Raw genomic sequence first — 18,142 nt, 5'->3', positions numbered from 1 at the left:
AAAACATGATAAAGAGTTTTTCACTGTTTGTGGCTGACTGAAGCAGCCCTTTTCAAAAGTGCGGGGGTCATGACTCCCCTGTCTACCATGTTAACGGCGCACCTGCTCTCACCCTTTCAGCCTTGAAGACCAGAGAAAGAGAAAACAAGGAGAAAAAGAAAAGTCAGGCTGACAAGGTTTATGTTTCATTTAGTAATGTGTGGATTTATAATGGTGGTAGAGCACTTTTGTTATTCTGTTTGGAATACAGCAACTGTTAAATGTCTTAAATGCTGTAGATCAGTTTAAACATGAGCTGTTTGTAATATGATCTGATCAGGCATAACTTTATGACCACCTTCTTAATATTGTGTTGCTCCCCTTTTGCTGCTAAAACAGCCCTGATCCGTTGAGGCATGGACTCTTCTAGACCCCTGAAGGTGTGCTGTGGTATCTGGACCAAGTTAAGTTGCAAGGTGGAGCCTCCATGGATCAGACTTGTTTGTTCAGCACATCCAGCAGATGCTCGATTAGATTGAATTTGGAGGCCTCAAACTCCTTGTTGTGCTCCTCAAACCATTCCTGAAGCATTTTTGCTTTGTGGCAGGGTGCATTATCCCGCTGAAAGAGGCCACAGCCATTAGAGAATACCGTTTCTATGAAAGTGTGTACACAGTAGCGTACTGTTGGTTTTCAGTCAGGGCCTTTTGCAGGTTGATCTTCAACCACAGTGCACACCACTATGCATTATAAGAGCTTGTGGCATCAAGAGAGGCTGTGTCATAGAGAAAAGGTTTGTGCCATCTAAATGGTTGCAGCATGGGGACTACAAACAAAGATGGCCACCTGGTCTGGGACTACAATTATCAGGTTCCTTGGCGGTGGAAGCACAGCTGTTGCAAGTGAAGGAGAAAAGCTGTTAATGAGCTGAGACTGGCTGTGTCCGAAATCGCCCCCATACCCTAAAATAGGGCATTATTTGAAGGGACTGCCATTTGTAGTGGTCTCTGAAACCATAGTAGATGATGTTGAGTGCTCTCATTCAATCCCACAATGCACCGCAATAACAACACTGTGAGTCACGCGCTGAATGAATTTCCGCATCTCATGAGGAGATGGTGCCTGCAGCTGAATCAATCATCCATTCATTTTGCAAACCGCACTGGTTCAGCTTAATATCACCACAGCATCACCATCTACTGCCCAAACTCCAGCAATTCCAATCAGATACAACCTTAACAAAAACGGCTGAATAAATACCACAATAACTTTCTCTCTCCTAAACAGTAAGAAGTAACACTCACCCATTACTTGTAAATGAAATCCATCCTCCGATCCTTTCTGATGAAACGTTCAATGACCTCCTCATGCATTTGTGTGTCCTGCTTAAGATGAATGAGCAGCTTCTTCTTTATGGAATAGATGTTAGTGCAGGGAGTCGTGTTTGTCTGGTTGTATTCCGTGAATATGTTTTGATGAGCTTGAGAACTTAGAAAGATCACTCAAATGATGCAGTGGACACTGGTGTCCACTGCATCCACCCCTGGGAGTCAGCCGACATTGGCTTAATGTAGCACCATCTTGTATATGTTACATATTACCACGCTTGCTTGTACAGCTTATTTTTAACCATTTCTCTTTTTTCTGTGCTCCTAATATGTAAAGCTGCTTTGAAACAATTACAAATTGTAAAAAGCGCTATATAAATAAATTTGACTTGACTTGACTTGACTTGGTATTGTTACGATCAATCATGTGAGGGCATAAAGCTGTGACATGCTGACTGCAAGCCCCGTGCTCCTCATAAATGTCAGTAGGTCACTTGGACTCTTCCCCTAAAGGTTTGTCATGCTGTGCATCACTTTGAGCTCAGCTCTGAGTCTGCCCAGGTCAAACTGTGTGCCATACCTCTCATCTAGGCTCCTGAGCTCTGCTTCGGGAAATGTCTGCTCAAATTTTGTGTTCAGCTGTGCATCCAGCAATGCAAAAAAACAGTAGTCGCTTGTGTTCCTCAAATCAATTCCTGATTTTCAAGACGATTAGTGCCAGTGTGTAGCTATCTGTAGTGCATGCGAGTCTGCTCGGCCTCTGGCTGTGCTCGGGTGTCCTCTCATAAATGGCATCAAATTTCCATCATTTAGCACCCCAACAACAGAATTTATCACATTTTGAATTTTCCCCAATGTACTCATAAAAATGGTGGCTGTGGGAAGATGGTGTCGCAAATCAGCATTGTATTCTGATAGCAGAGACAGTAACACCAGTTACCTTGATTCAGGGACTCCTTCCCTTAGTCTTGTCCCGAAAGACAATTCTTGCAGTCCCAAAAAGACACAATCAATGTGTAACAAAGCTAGACTCAGGCAGGGATCCAATCACAAGCTTTTATTAAAGCATGGTCGTACAGGCAGGGTCAACAGGAGCAGACAGGTATAACAAGGGACAGGCAGAATCGTGGTCAGGATACAGGCAGTAGATCAGGGCAGGCAGAAAAAGCTCACAGTCCAGATAACAATAAACAGTCCAAAGGCAGGCAGCAGGGAATCATAAATGGGTAACCAGACAGGATCGATAACAGGCAGACAATAAACACAGGGAAATGCTCAGAATTGAACACAGGGTGAATCAAGACTTCACAATGAGGTGGTGTGTGAGTGGGTCTTAAATAGTCCAGATAATAGGCTACAGGTGTATGTGGCAAACGATGATAGGTGTGAAGTGTGCATGTGACAAGGCAGGGAGGATTATGGGAAGTGTAGTTCAGGAACTGACAGTGATTGTGACACAATGAGGCGCTTCAGTATGTCCCAGTTTTTATCTCTCATCTCCACTGGTCATCCAGCTGAAAATCCACCTTGGACTCACCAAAGGTCTTCAAATGTACCACCGCTGTAAGGTGATGTTCGGATGCCTGGAGTTTGATAGCTGCCTTGGTGATTAAGGCTGTTCAAACTCGTACTGTTCCATGTTCCCTCTCTGGTATTAAAAGGCAAACATGGCCAGCAAAATAGCTTGTTCCACTCAGTGTTAGCTGTTAGCCAGTCATAGTGGTCGTACCCTCAGTGAAGTGCCGCACAAAACCTTTTCTCTGCCTTGATCAGCCCAGATTAGATGTAGGTCTTGCTTTTGAAATGATCTCTTTCTTCTCTCCAAATGAGCGCCTTGAAAAGGGGACATAAAAGAGATTGAAAACAGGATCGGTAAGAGGTGTGAAGGCTATGGCCATTGCTTAGTACACTTACATCGCTCACAACCCACTAAAAGTTAAAACTGATAATGACATCAGCGGGGGTTAATGCAGGACACATGGCTGGGCCCTTTGGGGCGTTCTGTCACTACACATCAAAATTTGATTGGCTGATGACACACATGTCATGGCCCTGACAGCCAACCGCTGGGTGTACGTAGTCTGCAACAATGCTTAGGTAGATAGATGGTACGTGTCAAAGTAACATCCACATGGATGGCAGGACCAAAGGTTTCCCAGCAGAACTGCATCACACTGCCTCCACCGGCTTGTTTTCTTCCCATAGTGCATCCTGGTGCCATGTGTTCCCTAGCTAAGCGACGCACACACACGCGGTCATCCACGTGATTCATCAGACCAGGCCACCTTCTTCCATTGCTCCGCAGTCCAGTTCTGATGCTCACGTGTCCACTGTTGGCTCTTTCGGCAGTGGACAGGGTTCAGCATGGGCACCCTGACTGGTCTGCAGCTATGCAGCTCCATACGTGTGTATTCTGACACCTTTCTATCAGAACCAGCATTAACTTCTTGAGCAGTTTGAGCTACAGTTGCTCATCTGTTGGATTGGACAACACGGGCATCAGTGAGTCTTGACCGCCCATGACCCTGTCACTGGTTCACCGCTGTTCCTTCCTTGGATCACTTTTGATAGATACTGACCACTGCAGACCGGGAACACCCCACAAGAGCTGCAGTTTTGGAGATGCTCTGACCCAGTCGTCTAGCCATCACAATTTGGCTCTTGCCAAACTCGCTCAAATCCTTCCGCTTGCCCATTTTTCCTGCTTCTAACACATCAACTCTGAGGACAAAATGTTCACTTGCTGCCTAATATATCCCACTAACAGGTGCCGTAATGAAGAGATGATCAGTGTTATTCACTTCACCTGTGAGTGTTCATAATGCTATGCCTGATCGGTGTAATATCTGTGAAGATTCTCTGTTTTCAAGGCCTCGTAGAGTTACTCTAGCTATCAATAATTCTGTGATATGACTGCTTTTATATGTTTTTCCAGAATATGAAGACCACAGATTGCTCATTATAATAATGAATATTAACATAAAATATTTTAATAAATACACTGGTATTTTATGTTCTTATTCTTCACATGGAGTTTCATGTCAATTGTGATTTCGTACAGGTCAATCTCATATTCAGAAACAAGAATGTCCAGTACCGTCATACCCACAAACTCTGGGACGCTGATCTTCCAGTTTCAGCAACCAGAACAAACGGCATCAGCTGAAAGAGGGACAAATGCTCCAGTGACTGTTCATATCCCACAGGCAGCTTCACTTCCTCAAGGACTTGAGGCCTTTCTGAAAGGACAACCTAAAGCACTTGGGGTGAGAAATCTTTCAATAATTCATTATCATGTGTCTGTTAGTGTGAAGGAGGAAATGAAAGGAACAAATAAAAAAAAAGCAGTAGTGCAAACATTAACTGTTGAGATGGGCGGGTTTTGTTGTGCAGATCTGACAACTGTGATTAATTATGACCCCTGCAATATATTTATATATACATTTTATATATTTTCTGGTCTTACTCAGACTGTCCAGATAATGATCGGCCTGCTGATTCTCCTGTTTGGCATTGTGTCTACAGTCCATGCAGAATCCATCTTTGTCTTCAGTGGTATTCCTTACTGGGGATCTCTGATCGTGAGCAAACTTTATACAATTAAGTACAGTTCTGTCTTTTATAAGCTAAATATTCTAACTGTAGCACACTTTCTCTCTTCTCTCAGTACATTACCGCAGGATCACTGAGCATTGCTGCAGAAAATGCACTCCATGTCAAAGGCTCCTCCAGTCTGTGTTTGGTATGGACACATCTCTTGTTATTTTCAGGGGTCCAAGCACCATCAAGTTGTCAAAAGACAACACCCATGTTTATGAATGGACTAGTATTTGCTGTAATGGTGCAATGAATCTCAAAACTCTGTAGTATATGCAGTGAATGGTTCTGACCAGGACACCCCCATACAGTTCATGTAGTTGGTATGACCCACTGGTGTATGGCATGTTGCCAACTGGGCGAGTTAAGTTCAATGCATGCTAGTAAAGAAGCTCAGCATTATAACTCCTGTGCATATGTGTCTTAATGTTAACTAAAGTTTAACAAAGACCACAACAAACTCACGGTTCAAATCATATCATGGTTTCCTTGTAACTTGCGCCTCATTTTTCAGATCAGCAAATAAAATAAAAATAGGGGGTTTGAGACAAATGTAACTTTGCATTCCATTTATTACTTATAGAACACTTTAAGTACTTCGATACCACAGCAAAAACTATTAGCCAAACTAAGATACTACAGTTAGATCTAACTGTAGTATTCAGTTACAGAAATTTAATAATTAGGTATAATTTCAGTGCATACATAGTGTTCGCTGCATAAATTTAACAATGCATGAATGTACAGGGAACCAATATGATTTTGATTTCTTTCTCTGTTTACATTCACATAACCACCTGTATATGGAATACTTCTCAAGATGGTTATTTTGAAATCAGTTTGTGTGTGCATTTAATCACAAGGAGTCGCGAAAGAGAGCTGGATTATGTGTTCGCACATAACGTATCTAATCTTTAGTGGCGATTCTAGTTGTCATGCATTCAATTCAAACTTAACTTAGCATGCTTCATCCCCAGACCATAGTGTTAAAAAAGTTATCAAAGGAATTTGAATTTGTTTTATCCTTGGGGAGATACTGGCTGATATGTTTCTGAGTGTGGCGCATAATGGCTAATTGGCCTATATCTTGTGAACGCAAAGTCCAAAAGTCACAAAACTTGGTACACTTGGACAACAAAACATTCTGAGTAAACATGCAAAATGTCATTAATTTCTGATGCTAAGGAGTGCTGCTAACAGTCTTTTATATCAATGGGAATCAGAGACCATAATGCTAATGTTGTCCACAAGAGGGAGGCACGGGATAAAATCTTTATAAATGGTTAATTTGATTGACTATGCAAAAAATTCATTATATTTTCATAAAGCTTTGTGAAGTCTAATCAGATGCAAAGAAATCAGTGATCTCCAAATGACCTTTATTTTTACGATACAGAAAACATGTCAAGGTGCCAGTCAATAATGAATGTATTTCTATCCAATGAGGAGACAATATTATTTGTCTGTTGTAAAATAGTACATAGAAGAATAGTTCCATACAGAGACACCTGTATTATGTTTGAAATTCTAAGACTTTTATTATATTTGAAGAGAGATATTGCCATTGTATAATATATTGTGTCTTCTCGAGTCATTTGTATTTGGACCCCGATTATTGCCACTTGCAACTTTTATTTTCATAATGCTCCATATATATTGTTTCATGATCTGCTTTAACACACTGGGTAAAGTGCTTCCAAACTTATTAACTTGTTTTTTATTACTGTTTTCTGCCCATAGGTGAAAGGTTCACTTGGAATGAGCATCATAAGTGCTATAACTGCAGGCATTTCCATTATTATACTTTCACTGGAATTGATAATTGGACCATTGGACTTTTACTGCAGTGGTTATCAATGTTATTATTATTCGGCTTTCAAGTATGAGGTATGTTAAGTTTTCTATTCACTTCTATTTAGTAATTACTATAAGATCACTGTGTTGTCAGTAAAGTTGTTTGCTGTAATCTGCACTAACCTGTCCATTCTGTTTTACTGACTTTTAATAAAAGAATCTGATATACTTCCTACTATTACTTAACATTTATACTGCAAGAAGGAATTAACATTACACATTAATTGTAAACTCATTCTAGTTTGTTATATTACCAAATGAACCTCAAGGATTGTACAATCTGCACTTTCAGTCAGTTTACCAGTGTGAGTAACTATCATTTATTTGATTAATATTTGTGCTAATGATGACCCTCTTTTCTCAGACACTCTTCCGGGGGATCAGTGGTGTGTCTTTGGTATTCACTCTCCTTGAGTTCATCATCTCCATCTGTCTGTCAGCATTTGCCTGTAAAGCCAACGCCTGCTGTTCTCCTCAGGTGAGTTATGTGTTCAGGTCAAGAAGATGAGTGGCCACTATGGTTACTAGGCAGTTGCTAGGGTGTTCTGGGTGGTTGCTAGGACATTGCAGATAAACAGAAAGATGGGTAGTTTTTCAGTTTCAATAATCTGCACAAAGGCACAAGTTTCCACACCAAAACACTTCAGCAGGATTTTTGTCTTTTCCTTTTTTCCATTTCCGTTTGAAATACAGTTCTGTCTATAAACCTGTAATACTGGAACTGTCTGCCAATGTTATTGAATTTATATCACAGTAAGAAGGTATAAAACACTACATGTGCATTTCTCCAAAGGTGCCGAATGTTCACCAAGTTGTAATTCCACAGTCCTATGCCTTTAGACCCAATCACGATCTCCATGATCTTACCAAATCAGAGGTAAGAGAAGCTTGTAGTCCCAGTCTAACTGGACACTGGATAAATTATTATGAAATAAATGTTTTTCTCTGATACACATTGGACACAATTGTTGGTACCCTTAGAAATTCTTATGAGTAAAATATCTCCCCAAATATATTCCCATCCATATTAACATTTCTATTACGCCAGGGTGATCATGAACATGAAGTTGTCCAGCCATGACTTCCTGTTCCACTGGAGTATAAACATGAGTAAACACAAACGCCAAATTCCCTTAATCATTGATCACAATGAGTAAAACCAAAGAATATAGTTCTGATGTGCAGCAAATGATTGGTGAGCTTCACAAAATAGAAAGTGTCTGTAAGAAAATAGCTAAAGCATTGAAAATCCCCATTTCCACCATCAGGGCAATAATTAAGAAGCCAGTCAACTAAAGATGTTACAAATCTGCCTGGAAGACGATGTGTGTCTAAATTGTCCTAATGTGTGGTGAGGAGGAATGTTTGAGTGGCCAAAGACTCTCCAATGATCACAGCTGGAGAATTGCAGAGATTAGTTGAGTCTTGAATCTCAGAAAGCCAAAAAAAAATTATCAAAAGCACCTACATCCCCACAAGTTGTTCAGGAGGGTTTCAAGAAAAATCCTCCTTGCTCATCCAGAAACAATCTCCAACATACTCAGTTGTCAGACACGACTGGAACTTCAAACGGGACCGGCTTCTATGGTCAGATGAAACTAAAAAAAGAGCTTTTTGACAGCAAACCCACCAGATGGGTTTGGTGCACACATGGATAAAAAGTACCCCATACCCACGGTTAAATATACTGCTGGATCTTTAATGCTGTGGGCCTATTTGTTTTGCTGGACTACAACAACAACAAAAAACTCCCTAAGACTTCCTAGCTCTTCCATCCAGATAGCAAAATTCTCTGTTTTACTGTTATTCCTTATGTTTTATCTTTATTATTCTTCTTTATGTAAAGCACTTTGAATTACCATTGTGTATGAAATGTGCTATACAAATAAAATTGCCTTGCCTTGCCTTGCCATGGAGGTCCTGGACATCTTGTTCAGATACATGTTTTAGCAAATACTAACGGATAAAAAACCTGACCGCTTCTTCTAGAAATCCAATAATGGGCAGTGGTTAGATCTTCCATCAGGACAATGATACAAAACAAACACCAAAACCAACACAAAAATGTGTCTCTGAGCACAAAATGAAGCTTCTGCCATGACCGTCCCAGTCCCCTGACCTGAACCCCTAAAGAGAATGAGTGGAATGAACTGAAGAGAAGAAGCACCAACATGGAGCTGGAATCTGAAGAGAATCTGCATGAAGGAATGATCTCTGATCTCTTGTCAGGTGTTCTTCAAACTCATCAGGCATTATAAGTGAAGACTCAGAGCTGTTATCTTGGGAAAATGAGGTTGCAAAAAGGATTGAATAAAAGGGTACCGTTATTTGTGTCCAACGTGTATCAGAGAAAACATTTACTTCATAATGAGATTTTCCCCCCATTTTAAATACTTATACTTCAATGAAATGTTCGAGTTTTGAGAATTAAAAAAACTAACTCTAAAGGATTAATGATGCTTTCACAGCCTTTTTTGTTCATATGAAGGGTACCAACAATTTGTCCGTGTGTATATATATATATATATATATATATATATATATATATATACATTTATATATATATATACATTTATATATTTTGCTGAAGTGTGTCAGTAGGAAATATCAGTTTACATTTCCAAACATTCCTCTTGCCATGAATTGTAATAATCTAGTCAGACAACAGCCACACGGAGATCTGATCTCACCATTATCGAATCCGTCTGTGAATACATGAAGAAACCTGAGAAAAAACTGAGACAAAGTAAAACCAGAAGAACTGTGGCCATGTCTCTAAGATGCTTGAAGAAACCTTCCTGCAAAGATACCTTTGAAACGGCCAAGTGTATGGAAAAAGCTTTTTTCATAAAATGTGGTCACACCAAATATTGATTTGATTTAGTTAATAGAAATTAATTGATAAATAAAATCTATGACCGTATTTTTGAAGGCATCCTCACGTTACAGCATTTTTACACATGTGCCTAAAACATCTCACAGTACTGTATCTTTTTCTGTAAGCATCTTGGAGACATGGCCATAGTTCTTCTGGATTTAGTTTGTCTCAGTTTCATTTGTTTCTTCATGTAATCACAGACGGATTTGATGATGGTGAGATCAGATCTCCGTGTGGAGCACCGGCTGTTATCATACTCCTTGTGCTTACAAAAAACTCACTGGATTACTACAATTAATGGCAAAATGAATGTTTGGAAATGCAAACTGATATTTCCCACTACAGCAAAATATAGTGGCTGAATAAATTTTTTTTTGGGTGAAAATACTAACGTGCTTAAGACTTTGCACAGTATAATATAAAATTATTATGTTCAAGAACTTATTAGTATTATCAATAAATAACCATTGAAGCTGATGGCACACCTGTTTTTCTTGCAGATTCCTCTGGGCAGCGTCTCTTCCATGCCTCACCATCCTGCAGAAAATCCCCCACAATACAGTTAATGTTCTGCTCCTAAATATTACTTTATTTACTGTATTATTTTTATTTACTGTCCTTTATCTCTGCTTTCATTTCACTGAAAATAGGATATGAATGTAATCACTGGTTCATATAGTAACAGATTTATTAGTCACTCTTATGTAAACAATTACTATTCAAGACGAGATACTGTTTCACAATTTGCTTTACATCAACAATGCTACCTGATAATCAGTGAAACTCACTCTTTTTTTACTTTAGAGATAATAAATAAAGTCTTTAAATGCCTTAACAAATATTACTGATACAAACTGAATGTTTAAAACATGAAAAGCAAAAGAAAATATTAAAATTATTCCTCAAAGTCTCAGTCCTTTGTGTCTCCTTCAGTAGCAGGCTTCCTGTTTTGGGATTGAAAAACAAAATCAGAGATTAGAGTAGGCCAAACACCAGTCTGTCCTGATAAAGTCTGATTTCTTTTCTTTCTTGATTTGAGGATTGGATCTGTTATTTTCATGAAAAATTGTGATTATTTCTTCAAAAATATTCGTAATAATTATTGTATTATTATTAGTTGTTGTAGTAGTAGTACGTAATTAACACATACAGTCTACCATACAATAGCAGTACATAATACTACTCTAGTAATAGGGCTATATTAGTTAACCCAAACTTTTATCTTGACAGGTTGCCGTAAAGATCTTGAAATCTCATGCGTAATACAGCGCAGTGATTGGTTTGAAAAAGTTTATTTTTCATGAATAAATACAGAAAAGTGCTCAGGGTGATGTAGATTCTTGCTTCTCCGCTTCTACGTCAGATTCCGTGACGTTGCTTCGACTTTGTATTTCAAGCTGGAAAAACGAAAATGCAAATGCAAAATAACCAATTTCCACTTGTTGGTTAAATTTATGAGTGCTTTTAGTGTTTTCAGTGATGAATAAACACTGTCCAATAATGAAGTGGTTAATCGAGTGATGATTGAACATTAGTGATGAACACCTGCTGTTAACAAGCAGAATCACTGAAGGAAGAGGAAAAACAAGAGCAGAAAAAAGAGAAGAGACAAGCATGTTATGCACATGATTCACAAAATCCCAAATCCAATCCCAATACAGATTCAGTTCCTCATTCTACAAGGCCATGGCAGAACATAAGAGTCAAGAATTTGTTGACCTCTGGGAGCAGAACCTCTGTTTCATCCAACTCCTTGTTGTGACTTTAGGGATGAGGACTTTCTAAGCTCATTTTTGATAACATGCAGTCTGAACATCCTCAGCCATCCACCTCCACTGTCTCTGTTGCCACAGACTATATAGGGGATTGGATTACAGTCCGTACCTGTTTGAGATCTTTAACAGCCACCTGCAAGTTCACAGTAGCTCCCATGTCAAGTTTGAGGATGCGGCATGTCTTAAGCCAAGCATACACGTATGCATGGACATACGATCTTTCGCCAAAATTCCCACCATAACGAGTGAGTTTATCTAAAAATTGACCAACTCGGAGGCCTTTCATTTTTACTAATGTATGATTTTAAGATAATCACCATTTTCCAGACAAATTGCCAGTGAAATTATCTGCTTTTCCTGCACATGCTGTTTTAAAAACTGATCTACAAGAGCAGTTTTCCTCTTCAGTTGTATTTCATTCAGAACAAGCAAAATCAGTTCTAAACCAGTTCTAACCAGCTGCACCTGTCAGTTCTATCAAGCTCCTTATAAAAACCTACCATCGAGCGATAGATGCTATTTACACAGTGAAAATAGTGATCTGTTCTATTTCCCATGTAAACGTAGCTGTTTTTAAGACCATAAATAACTACATTTGTGGTGCCCTCGTGTGAGGTTAGTCCAAAATCACTAGAAGCCTTACGCGCTACTGCCAACGCCACTGTAAATAGACATTTGCATTAAGATTATTTTTATTACCCCACTGGCAGATAAATTTACTAAAGTAAAATGCACTTAATTTAGATTTAAAACCCAGAGTTTCCCTCATTTCAGGGTTAACATACTCAGAGTTTTCACTTAACCTCCTTCCTGAAACGGCCTCTGCTCACCAGCTCGCGTTACCACTGCTGTTATGTCAATAAACACCAGCTCAGTGAATACCTGTGTCTCATCCCCTGTTTCTGAGTGACAGTACTGTTTTAGTTTGACAGATGTTTGTTCTTGTATTTTGTATTGTTCATGATTTCCTGTCCTTTTGTAGTCTTGTACTTGGTCTTTGTAGTTCTTCTACTGCTTCCCCACCCTAATTAAATATTAGTGCTCCCTGTTTTCCCTCGAGTAGTCATGTATTTTAGCCCTGTGTTGGCCACTGTCTCACATCTGCTGTTGCTTGTATTCCTGGACTTTGTGCTGTTTCCATGTTCATTTCATGGATTATGTTTCAGCTTTTGATTTATTGAACCACATTTAATCAGCATATAGATCCAGCTTCCTCGCTTCATTTTTAACAGCATACTAGAGGATAAGTCTTGCACTACTGATTATTTGATCAATTTGTTAATGACTCTGATTGGGAAGGTGTTTATTACCTCATGAGTTTTTGTTACAAATAAGGAAAGATTAACTTGTTAGCTGCTCTTCTTATTTTATTATTCAAATTATACATAAATGCAAGTCTTCTTACCAAAAAAAAAAAAAACTTTTCTTGGTAGTCTTAAAGGAATTTAAGGATTTAAATTTTGTTTTTTGTCTTCATCATCTTTGAATAAAGTGAATTTGAGTGAATTGAAGCATGAAGAAACAATAAATGTTATGACTGTGATGATCATTGTCACAGTTTCCAAACCATTCAAATTATATAAAATACAACAAAGACAAATTAAGTAAGATTTAATTTAATCATATTATGAATGGGAATATATATTACAGTGGAGGACAGCAGTTTTCTCCTCTCACTCTTGCATCCTTGAAGACCAGAGAGAGAGAAAACAGGGAGAAACCGAGAAAGAAAAGTCAGGCTGATTGGATTTATCTTTCATTAGTAATGTGTGGATTTATGATGGTGGTAGAGCACTTTTGTTTATCTGTTTGAAATACAGCAACTGTTAAATGCCCTAAATGCTGTAGATCAGTTTAAACATGAGTTGTTTGTAATATGGACTGATCAGGCATAACATTATGACGACCTTCTCAATATTGTGTTGGTCCCCCTTTTGCTGCTAAAACAGCCCGACCCTTCGAGGCATGGACTCCTCTAGACTCCTGAAGGCGTGCTGTGGTATTTGGACCAAGATGTTAGCAGCAGGTCCTTTAAGTCCTGTAAGTTGTGAGGTGGATCCTCCATGGATCGGACTTGTTTGTTCAGCACATCCTACAGATGCTCGATTGGATTGAGATCTGGGGAATTTCGAGGCTTATTCAACACCTCAAACTCGTTGTTGTGCTCCTCAAACCATTCCTGAAGCATTTTTGCTTTGTGGCAGGAGCATTATCCTGTTGAAAGAGGCCACAGCCACCAGGGAATACCGTTTCATGAAAGGGTGTACAAGGTCTGCAAAAATGGTTAGGAAGGTGCTATGTGTCAAAGTAACATCCACATGGATGGCAGGACCCAGGGATTCCCAGCAGAATGCTTCTAACACATCAACTCTGAGGACAAAATGTTCACTTGCTGCCTAATATATCCCTCCAACAGGTGCCGTAATGAAGAGATAATCAGTGTTATTTGCTTTCACCTGTCAGTGCTCATAATGTTATGCCTGATCAGTGTAATATCTGTGAAGATTCTCTGTTTTCAAGGCCTCATGGAGTTACTCTAGCTATCAATAATTCTGTGGCATGACAGCTTTCATATGTTTTTCCAGAATATGAAGACCACAGATTGCTCATTATAATGATGAATGTTAACATATAATATTTGAATAAATACACTGGTATTTTATATTTTTATCCTTCACATGTTTTAATATGTCTTGATTAACTGTGATTTTGTACAGGTCAATCTCATATTCAGAAACAAGAATGTCCAGTACCATCATACCCACAAACTCTGGGACGCTGATCTTCCAGTTTCAGCCATCAGAACAAACGGCACCAGCTGAAAGAGGGACAAATGCTCCAGTGACTGTTCATATCCCACAGGCAGCTTCATTTCCTCAAGGACTTGAGGCATTTCTGAAAGGGAAACCAAAAGCACTTGGGGTGAGAAATCTTTCAATAATTGCTTATCATATGTGTCTGTCAGTGTGAAGGAGGAAATTTAAGGGAACAAATCCAAAAAAGCAGAAGTACAAACATTAACAAACTGTCAAATTGAGCGCTTTTTGCTGTGCAGCTCTGACAACTCTGCTCAGCTGAAAACTGTGATTAATTATGACCCCTGCAATAAGTATCTGTTTTCTGGTCTTACTCAGACTGTCCAGATAATGATCGGCCTGCTGACTCTCCTGTTTGACATTGTTTCTACTGTCCATGCAGAATCCAACTTTGTCTTCAGTGGACTTCCTTACTGGGATTCTCTCGTTGTGAGCAATCTTTATACAATTAAGTACAGTTCTGTCTTTTATAAGCCAAATATTCTAACAGAATCGTCCTTTCTCTCTCTTCTCAGTACATTACCACAGGATCATTGAGCATTGCTACAGAAAATGCACTCCATGTCAAAGGACCCTCCAGTCTGTGTTTGGTATGTACATATTGCTTGTTATTTTCAGGGATCCAAGCAACAAATTTTATTTAATGCAAGATTAAACAAAGTGTCCAAAACAGGATGAAACTAAATGTAAGATTAAACATTTAGTTTATTTTTTACATGATACATCATTCATTACAGCGAGATGGTCTTTCTGCTGGGCCTTAGGCCTGTCGCACCTCCTACGGTGCCTGTGTTGGACTATGCATGGCAGGGGCGTCCTCTTCCCTGAGGCAGGCCTAAACCTGACCGCATACCACCTGGATTAGCTGCAGGGTCTTCAGCTGGGGACCACCGCTCATTAACGTTTCGCCCCTTGACCCGGAACGTCTCCTGGTGGCGGGGCAGTGCACAGGGACGTCTCCCTGACACCCCCTGCAGCAAACCCTAATTAGATGTTACTCCCCAAGCCTTGTCTCGTCGTTTCAGCCAGAGCCAGTGACTTGCTTTCTCCGTTTCCTCAGAAAGCTCTTTGGTGGATCTGCTCAGTGTGGCTCCCCGTAGCCCCAAGTCCTTGAGGAGGCATGTAGTTGATCTGCCCACAAAGCCTCTGGCTCCCACCTCCACCGGGTACAGCCTCGCACTCCATCCACTCTCTCTGCACTCCATGACCAAGTCTGCGTACTTCGCTTTCTTTCTCTCATATGCAGCTTCCAGTCCCTCCTCCCATGGCACTGTAAGCTCAATCAGTATCACTGACTTCACAACTGCAGACCACAGCACCACATCTGGTCTTAATGTGGTGCTGCATGTCTCCTGTGGAAACTGGAGCTGCCTTCCCAGATCTACTTCCATCTTCCACCCCGCCCCTGATGTTAATACCTTGGCGGGTGGTCTCTTGCTGGTATGCATTGCGGGTTCCCCCTGCTTGAGGAATTGGATCCTGAATCGGCTCTCTAGTGGACTCTGATTGTTTGCCTCCTGCCGACATTTCTCCAGCACCTCTGCCAGCTTATTGAGCACTTGGTCGTGCCGCCATCTGAACCGACCCTGCGTCAGTGCTGTTTTACAGCCCGATAGAACATGCTGGAGTGAGGCATTGATAGTCCCGCAGAGGTCACAGGATTGCTCTGTTCCAAGCCATTGGTGGAGGTTTTTTGGGCTCGGAAGGGTGTCGTATGTTGCCCTAATGAGAATACAGAAAACATGTCAAGTTGCCAGACATGAATAAATGTATTTCTATCCAATTACAATGAAGAGAAAATACTATTTATCTATTGTAAAATATTACTTAGAAATTTTAAGACTTGAAGAGAAATAATGCCATTGTATAAATGTATTGTCTTCTCGAATCATTTGTACTTGGACCCCAAAAATTGACACTTGCGACTTTATTATTTATTATTATAGGGCTGCATATATATTGTTTCATGATCTGCATTAACACACTGGATACATTTCTTGTTAACTTTTTTTTTTAATTATTGTTTTCTGCCCATAGGTAAAGGCTTCACTTGGAATGAACATCATAAGTGCTATAAATTTCAGGCATTTCTATAATGGCTTCATTGATTTTGTTTTTGGACCCTGACGAATCGTTTTACAATAATAAGGTATGTTAAATTTTCTAGTCACTTAAATTTAGATTTATCAAGTTCAGCTGTAATCTGCAATAACCTGTCCATTCTTTTTTTTTTTTTTTTTTGACTAGCATTTAATAGAAGAATCTAATAGACTACTATTACTGATCATTTACATGAATCAGAGCTTGACATTAACACCCACCACATATGGGTGGATTTCAGCATGCTCATTTTCTGCAGAATAGATACACAATACCAGCTGCACTTTATCATCTCTCCATCAGCGAGCCCTGAGGATCACGGTTAGGGCTTTCCTGTCAAGGCCATCTCCGTGGGCCCCTAATCCCTCTGGCGCACTGAAGTGACCATCCATTTCTTGTGTAATACTATGCCCCACCACCCTCAGCCCCCTCCCACCTCTGTGTGTTTGTCGAGGCCGGAGTCACATATGAATTCAGGGTTCTACGGCCAAACTTGTATCTGCAAGGCAGCCATTGTTCCCCTCAGGGAACGTGGCATTCACATTCTCAACTATCTCTACGACTGGCTCATTCTAACTCACTTGCGAGAGCAGCTGTGCGAACACAGGTATCTGGTGCTAGCACATCTCAGCCAGTTGGGTCCTCGGGTCAACTGGGAAAAGAGCAAACTCGCCCCCATGCAGAGGATCTCTTTTCTCAGGATGAAATTGGATTGAGTTCACTCGAGCAGGATGGTGGCCCCCCACACTGAGCTGCCGTCATACCCTCACACACCATGGTTGGACCCCTTGTTCCTGCTTGCGGGTGTTCCCCTGGAGCAGGTGTCAAGGCATGTTGTGGTTTCCACAGATTCTTCCACCACTGGTTGGGGAGCCATGTACAACGGGACTGCAGTTTGATATGTCACTACAGCCCCAACTGTAGTGGCATATCAATTGCCTCGAGTTGTTAGGACCGTTGCGTTTATCAGTCACCAGGGCGGTCTACGCTCCAGTCGCATGCCACAACAAGCCCTCTATCTCATCTTATGGAGTCAGAAGCATCTGAGGTCACTTCATGCCATTCACTTCCCAGGTGTGCTCAACCATGCAGCCGATGAGCTCTCATGGCAGCACCTGTTTCTGGGAGAATGGAGACTCCATCACCAGGTGGTCCAGGTGATTTGACAGCATTTCGGGGCTGCACAGATAGATCTGTTTGCCTCCAGGACACAGATCATTGCCTGACTGAGGGTACTCTCTGCACGGATGCACTGGCACACAGTTGGCCCCAGGACATTCTCAAATATGCGTTTCCCCCGGTGAGCCTACTTGCAGAACTGTTGTGCAAAGTCAGGAAGGACAAGGAGCAGGTCCTGCTAGTTGCGCCCTATTGGCCCAACCATACCTGGTTTCCAGAGCTTCTCCAATGAGTTCCCCAGCCGGCCAGCCCTGTTGAGTGTCTGTCGCCAGGCCAAGCACTCATTAACTCGTGTGTGCTAGGCTTGGTGCCATAAGTTGCGACCCCTACGGTGGTCCCATATGAGTGCTCCCTGACCGAGGGAGCAAATCTGCGTTTCCCCCAATGAGCCTACTTGCAGAACTGTAGCGCAAAGTCAGGAAGGATGAGGAGCAGGTCCTGCTAGTTGTGCCCTATTGGCCCAGCTGGACCTGGTTTCCAGAACTGATGCTCCTTGCACTTCCTTGGCCCTTCTGGAAGGACCTTCTGACTCAGAGACAGTGCACCCTATGGCACCCATGTCCGGACCTCTGAAAACTCCATGTCTGGTCCCTGGATGGGGCATGGAGCTTCTAGGTAATCTACCCCAGTCAGTGG

General features: G+C 40.8%; 1 protein-coding gene and 1 long non-coding RNA gene across 6 annotated transcripts in view; one reads left to right on the top strand and one right to left on the bottom strand.

Moving 5' to 3' along the window:
* LOC125261066 (membrane-spanning 4-domains subfamily A member 15-like) overlaps positions 1-18,142 on the top strand; it is a 101,874-nt gene that overhangs the window by 66,453 nt on the left and 17,279 nt on the right. For 2 of the 5 annotated variants that reach the window (XM_048179621.1, XM_048179622.1), the window contains exons 5-6: positions 6,645-6,791; positions 7,123-7,236. In XM_048179621.1, the coding sequence (XP_048035578.1) occupies positions 6,645-6,791; positions 7,123-7,236 (261 nt within the window). Of the gene's footprint in view, positions 1-120; positions 177-4,368; positions 4,574-4,777; positions 4,889-4,974; positions 5,050-6,644; positions 6,792-7,122; positions 7,237-18,142 lie in introns of all 5 variants that reach the window. The other 3 variants (XM_048179620.1, XM_048179618.1, XM_048179619.1) reach the window with 3 other exon arrangements.
* On the bottom strand, positions 7,133-10,260 carry LOC125261069. Its single transcript, XR_007183205.1, has 2 exons — positions 10,122-10,260; positions 7,133-7,314 (listed from the first exon to the last, which is right to left on the bottom strand). It is a non-coding gene; the product is annotated as an uncharacterized LOC125261069 (long non-coding RNA).

This window comes from Megalobrama amblycephala, unplaced genomic scaffold (genome assembly GCF_018812025.1).
Source record: "Megalobrama amblycephala isolate DHTTF-2021 unplaced genomic scaffold, ASM1881202v1 scaffold253, whole genome shotgun sequence".
Taxonomy (NCBI): domain Eukaryota; kingdom Metazoa; phylum Chordata; class Actinopteri; order Cypriniformes; family Xenocyprididae; genus Megalobrama; species Megalobrama amblycephala.
Note: the sequence above shows the minus strand (reverse complement) of the source record. Positions and strands in the feature narration are given on the sequence as shown.